Below are 7,386 nucleotides of genomic sequence, written 5' to 3'. Positions count from 1 at the left end.
ATTGAATAGTTGTTCTTTAAGAAGATGAATAACATTGTAAATGTTATTTTATTTCTAATAACATTATTTATTTTATAAAATAATGAATAACCATAAATGTTATTTTTAATTTGTTTTAATCTTAGAAATATGATTAAGTTTATTGCATTAAAAAGTTATATCTTTTAGTTAATACATTATTAATTAACTAATAAAGTAATAAAAATATGATTAAGTCTCTAGTATATATGGTAAAATAGAATATAAAGAAATATAAAAAAATTTAAATTTAGAGAAGTTTTTAATTAAAAAAAAGAGAGAATATTTAATTTATTTCTCATTAATAAACTAAAATATATATTTTCTGATATTTTGAAATATATTATATATATTTGTTTCTCTTTTAAGCGGTATGAATGGAATTTGTCAAATTTTTCAGAAATTTTGTTTTTCTTTCTTTTTCACACAGTTGCACGCAGTGGGTCCCACCTTACCTTTCAACCAGCGGCGCAATCTTTACTTGAATTCCAAGCTCACCCACCGTCATCTCTTCTCCTCTTTCTCCACTGTTTCCTTCTCTCTCTCTCTCTGTGGATCTCTTTTACTCTCTCACACACACTAAAAACACACACACGAACCACCCTTTTTTCCATTTATAAAGATTCAATTTTCAAAAAAGAAATAGATTGTTTAAATATAGAAAAAATGAAAGGAGAATATCGAGATGATAAAGATCCTCACCCTTCCACCACCATGTTCTCCAAATTCCACCACCACCACCACCACCACCACCAACAACAGACACCTCCTCCTCCACCACAGCATTTCGCCATTACCGGCCACCATTTTCAGCGCAGCAACACATCCGAGGAAGCTGACAGCCGTGGCCATGCCACTCCCACCAAGAACGATGTCAGCACCACCGGTAACGACGGAGCATCCATCGAGGTCATCAGACGACCCAGAGGACGTCCACCAGGATCCAAGAACAAACCCAAACCACCCATCGTCATTACCCGAGAACCCGACCCGTCTATGTCTCCATATGTGCTTGAACTCCCCGGAGGAACTGATATCGTCGACGCCGTCGCTCGATACTGCCGGAAACGGAATATGGGACTCTGTGTTTTAACCGGTTCTGGAACTGTAGCTAACGTTACCCTCCGACAACCCTCCACCACCCCTGGTGCCACCGTCACTTTCCACGGTCGGTTCGATATACTTTCAATCTCTGCCACCGTGCTCCCGTCGTTATCTCTATCCTCCGCCGTGGCACCTTTCGCAAACGGGTTCACTATATCATTAGCAGGTCCACAAGGGCAGATAGTGGGAGGAGCAGTCGCCGGTCAACTCATATCCGCCGGAACAGTATACATCATAGCGGCGTCGTTTAATAACCCTCTCTACCACCGGTTACCATCCGAAGAAGACGACAACCACCTTAGAAATTCCGGCGGTGGGACTGGGTCGGCTGCAGCAAGTGACCAGTCTCCACCAGCAGGTTCAGCTGGCGGAGATAGCGGTGGGCATCATCTCCCGCCATCAACGGCGGCAGATTCAATGTCGTTGTATAGCTGCCACCTGCCTTCTGATGTTATCTGGGCGCCTACAGCACGGCAAGCTCCGCCACACCCACCACCGTATTGAAAGATAAAAATTGATCGACCTTCTCTGAGAAGTCGTTAAAGGATCGCTTCATCTTCACAACTTTTTTTCATTTTTCATTAGGGTTTTTGGGTAACTTTTGATCTTTATCCTTCAATCAAATATCATCGCTAGTTTTCTTGATCATTAATATGTTCTTATGAACCAAGAACACACCGTAATTCTTGATTCATCTTTCTTCACTCTCGTTAATGGAGCTGCAAAATCATCATTGAGTTTTCTATCAGGTTTTTAGAGTAACTTCTTATCTTTATCAACTTGTTCTAGGCTACTAGCTATCTTTTTACTTCTCGTAAACTAAATAATCGATCTTTGCGGAAGTTAAAAAGAAAAGAGACGGTTTTACCTTCGTTTTGAACATGAACAGTTGTAAGTTAACAAACTCGTTTTATTCTGTGATATCGTAATTCTTTTTCGTCTCTTAATTAACAAGAACAATAATTAGGTAGTCAGTAATTTAGAAAGAAGAGCTTTAGTTTGGTTAGAAAACGACTGTTTTTACCCTGATATCTCCCACTGTATTCACACCGATAGGATGTACCCCATTCTACACTTGATATGTCATATGTGTATTTGGCAATGGCATGATGATAATGACGACCGAAACTACAGAGTAAATGGGGGGGTTAAAAAAAGAGGTAACTTTGAAGGTCGTGACATTGACAATGAATGAAGAAAAAAGATAGATTTTTTGCAGTCTTTCTGTAAGCAGGCTTCTGAACATTGCAGTCTGAAGACATAAAGATAATGCTTTCATGGTTTCCATTCACTGGATGGCTGTTCACACACACAATACCCTATACCTATACCTCTATATATATATATATATATATATACAGAGAGAGAGAGAGAGATTGCGTCTGGTTTGGATTGAAGTGGAGTGGTGTTATTTCAGGGTTTTTTGACAGTTTCCTTTTTCAGTTCATGCCATTACTGCTAGCTTAACCTATCCCTGCAAATGCTAATGGGGTGTTGTGTTGTCCAAATTTGTTTTCGTAGGGAATGATATCAATTGCTTCTTCTTCTTCATATATAAAAAGGACAGTCTTGTTATACAAACAACAAACCTTTACGATCCGGTTAAAAAGAACCCAAAGGAATATGGGGACTACATATTTGATGATGGGTATTGGCATTGGCATGGGCATGGGGGTATTCATGTGCCTTTTATGACAATTTTGTGTGTAGAATATAGCTTTTTAGATAGTCAAATTGATGATAATAATTTCACTTTTAGACTTTTATATGGTTTTTATATTATAAATTAATCGTTTTGAAAAAGACATACAAAAAGATATCAATAGTATATAAATAAAAAGAGAAGGAAATTCGGTGTGTATTTTGTATAAAAATGGAATTAATTAATTCTGATGAATCATGTTGTCTAGATAAATACTTATAGATACCATGATGAGTTAGAAATCAACAACTAGTGGTTGAGACAGTATTTTTCCACCGCTGATCGATATTAAGTTCCATTTCTCTGTGTTGTTATTTTCAAGGGATATAAGGATGTCCTGTGGTGTATATTATTTGCTCGCATCATTGTATTCATAATGGAAATGGAGAGAGGTGAATGCTAGGTTGCAATACTAGAGAGCGACATTGCAAACTCAAGATTTCGTGCATTAGTCTGTCCAAAGACCGAACCTTTTGTGTAATTTCACCGTGGAGTGTAATTAAGAAAAAGTAGAAGTCAATGTAGATAAGCAAATGGTACCTCAAAAAGACAATTTCAAGTATCTAGGCAATAAAATTCAAAATGGCTCATATTGAAAATGATGTTACTAGTCACATAAATTCGAGTTGCTTAAACTGGATGGTGGCTATAAGAGTATTGTGTGACAAAAATGTCCCATTAAAGTTGAAAAACAAGTTGTACAGCATAATCAAAGGACCAACTATATTGTACAGTATAGAGTGTTGAGCAAAATAAAAAAGAGACAGAAGAGAAATATTGAGGTTCCTGAAATGAGGATGCTTAAGATGAACTTATGGACAACATGCACGACAATATACCAAACAAGGGAACTGAGTTTGGAGTAACTCCTCTCACATAAAAAATGAGAGACGGTATATTGTGGTGGTTCGTGCACAATCATAAGAGATAGTTGTCAGCAACAATTATGAGAAGGTGGTGAGTGTTAGGGTCTAGGGTTTAAGGAAGAGGGGTAGGTTGAGGAGAATGTGAGACAAGCAACTAAGACTAGGCATGAAAACTATACACATTTTAGAAGACGTGAATTCATAAAGGAGTTCACGAAGACACGGAAGTAGGGTAGAAGATTATGTATTAGAACTTGTGGCCAATGGAGGCAGGGGATCCAAGGGGTGGAGAGGTAGATCGCAACAGGGATGGGTTAGAAAGTCGAAGGGTAGGAATCAATGTACTAGAATGGTCAGCTACTTATCAGAGTTGTAGGTTAATGAGGATTAGAGTCTCAACAAATGCTTTATCTTTAGTTAGTTTAGTGTTTAGTACCTTCCCCTATGTTTTTATTGTCCGTACATGATTTAGTTTTCTTGCTTGTTACTTTTTCTCCGACTTTCCTACCATGTCTTTCTTATCATTTATGTTTTTATCTCTTTATACTCTTTCTTACTTTTGTTTAACTTTTAGAATCATTTTTTTTTTTTTGTAGAATAAGGTTTTCTAGAACTATTTACAAGCCAATGGTCTTTATGGAAACAATTTCTCTACCTCTCAGGATAAATATAAGATCTGCATACATCTTACCCTCTCCAAACTTACTCCTGTGGACTCGTACTTTTTGTTTGGTTTGGTATGTACTTGTATGCTTTAGGATCAACTTTGGGTGCTTGAACAAGATTGAACATGTTATGACTAAGATAAAGGCAAGAACATAATCTTAATTCGATGTGACCTTGTAGTTAATTGATACACTTCTTAATATTAGAAAGACTTGAGCTTATAATCTAAAGGATGTAAGTTAGTTTCTATCGTATGCTTTGTTGGTTTATTGATTGATTCTTAAACAAGTTTATATTGATTTCGACCATAACTTGAACATACCCAAAAGGAAGTGAGAATGAACTCTGGATTAAAGGTCGCTAAGATTGTCATCAACTAAATCGACACATTGAAAAATAAAGAATAAAGGACAAAGATAAAAACAAAAATGAAAATCAATATTGTTTTGATGACGAAAAATTCATGTTCCCCAAATTTGGAAAACAATAAAAATCAACAAAAATAAGCACAATAAATACACTAACAACTGCAATTTTGTGCGTTCCGTTCACTTACATGCCAAGATTTTTCAATCGTATCAATTATATTATTCACCTTTGGATACACATTAGGATGAGATGCACCAGATCAATCCTCGTATCAAGCATGATTCATAGGCGTGTTTGATATTACAGGTAATCAAAGGTCTAAATCTCTCCTTACGCTTCTCACCATCTTTAGCCTTAATTCAATCCATATCTTTTATTTTTCATTTAATTTTATTGGTCAATTTTAAATTTTTTTTTCATGAAAAATCCAACCAAAAATGGATAAAAAAACAAAAGCATATTGGTTGGGTGATCGTACAAGCATCAATTGCTATCATATGTGTCTAAAGAGGATGAATGAATGGAAGGTTGGGTCTTAAATTTGAAGTTTTGTAGCTCACCCTACTTGGACTTTGGTTCCACCCTTATCTTTTTGTTCTTGCTGCTTTGAATGTGTCAACATTCAACAATTCAAAGGATAGGTGTCAAATCTTGATCCATCAGACCAACATTTCATTTGAATTCTAGGGTTTCACATTTTTTTAATAAATAAAATCAATATCTTTAAAGAAAATATGAAGTTTATATATATATATATATATATATATATATATATATGATAAAGAAGATATTATTTCCACTGTTTTACAACAGTTAGGTCATTTATTGAAATTGTTTTGTTTTCTAAATCATATAAAAGAGATGTAAAATGAGAAACATTGGACTGTTTTTCATAATTATCCCACATACTTATCTGTCTGTCTATATAATCAGTTCTCAACTTTCTTTTAACTCATGTTCACCCGATACTTGATTATTTTATTTCATACTCGTCTTAGTTTTCTAACTAGTTTTTAACTGAATTAATATTTAACATATATATAAACTATAATGCATATAAAACAAATATTCATAATAATCAAAATTACTATATAATTGGAAGATACATAAAATACATAATTGTTATAAATGTAGATGATACATATTTTTGATTAAGAATGTGACTGCAAAATTGTTACAAATATAAATTTGATGCATATATCCAATTAATGAATAAGCCTTAAATGTTATTGATCTTATTTTCTTAATACTTAGCGTTATTTATCATGAATAGATAATTCTCATATTCTCAAAATATTTACGGCTCTTGTTTGAACACGTTCTTAAAATTATGTATACATATACATGCATAAGGGCATAATCAAATTAGAACCACAAAAATATTAATTACTATTGATTATGTATTGTTTCACGTTGTAAAACAATGCATGCAAAAATGACAATACAATGTTGTTTTATAATATAAAACAAAAAGAACGAAAAAAATAGACATAAAAAATAATCAAATTATAAAACAACCTTATATATTATTAAGCGGCCAAGAATCGTATGATAAGAGAAGTTATAGTGAAAATCGTAATAAGAGATCTGAACTCTTGATTATTTTTAATCTCATGTCCACTCATGAATTGACTTTAGAAGGGAATTGATCAGGTGCATCTTGGTGCGCTTTATTAGTCTTGACATATAATTAAGACGGAACCGAGAATGAAAATCTTTTTTTACACTTTTTACTATAGCTTCCATTCATAAAACATTATTTAGAATGTCAAATTGTACATAAAAATGGGTTGTCTAATGTTTTCAAACTTTTTAGAGTTATGGTCTAATTGATCCCTACATGCATAATGGATGGGATGTGTAGGACCCGGCAAAACTCATTTAATTGAAATCCCTGCCACGAAGCTACTTTATACACATGCATTCGACCTAATCTCCTCCACAAATATACATGTAAGGTTGGGTTTTAGTAGGATGATAAAAACGTTACATCAACACATTCATACACCTCCATATACTTTTATCTATATTAATTTATTTTTTATTATTATGACTGAAACTTTAATAAATTCATACATATAAAAGTAATATATATATATATATATATATATATAAAAAGTGGTGAAAGTAATTTAAAAGTAAAAATAAAAATAAATAAATAAAAGTTAAGTTAGATTAACTTATCCAACTAACTTATATATATATATATATATGTCTGTGTGTATGTGTGCGCGCATATGTTGTATAAATATATGTATATATGTGTGTATGTTGTGTCTGCTATTAATCCAACCAATTTTTATAAAACTAATTAGCTTGTGTTAAAAATTATGATTTTTTGTCATGAGGAGTGCTAATGGTTCCCTCTTAATAAGGGGTGTTGAATGTTTGAAAATCATGAGTTCTTTAAAATCTATTAAACATCAAATCGATTTAATAATATATTATATTTAATTATTATTATTTAGCATACATATATATTAATTAACTTATATTATATAATCATATAAATATTCTTCATATATACTCGTCATATATTATTATTATAATTTTATTATCTTCAATTATATATATATATATATATCTATACTATATTATAAAGCATTTGGCTAAAACTCTTAAAAACTCTTAAAACTCTTAAAAACTCTTAAAACTCTTAAA

At 32.9% G+C, this 7,386-nt stretch overlaps 1 protein-coding gene across 1 annotated transcript; it reads left to right on the top strand.

Moving 5' to 3' along the window:
* The first annotated feature begins 651 nt into the window (after positions 1-651).
* Positions 652-1,903, top strand: LOC112510000 (AT-hook motif nuclear-localized protein 17). The gene has a single exon (XM_025115243.1). It carries the CDS (start codon positions 685-687, stop codon positions 1,624-1,626), a length of 942 nt encoding a protein of 313 aa, XP_024971011.1. The 5' UTR covers positions 652-684; the 3' UTR covers positions 1,627-1,903.
* The last annotated feature ends 5,483 nt before the right edge of the window (positions 1,904-7,386 follow it).

This window comes from Cynara cardunculus (assembly GCF_001531365.2).
Source record: "Cynara cardunculus var. scolymus isolate 2C chromosome LG 3, CcrdV1, whole genome shotgun sequence".
NCBI classification, from domain to species: domain Eukaryota; kingdom Viridiplantae; phylum Streptophyta; class Magnoliopsida; order Asterales; family Asteraceae; genus Cynara; species Cynara cardunculus.
This window is presented reverse-complemented; position numbering and strand designations above follow the sequence as displayed.

Excerpts from the sequence above, each read along its gene's own strand:
- LOC112510000 (XM_025115243.1), top strand. The coding sequence starts at position 685 with ATGAAAGGAGAATATCGAGATGATAAAGATCCTCACCCTTCCACCACC.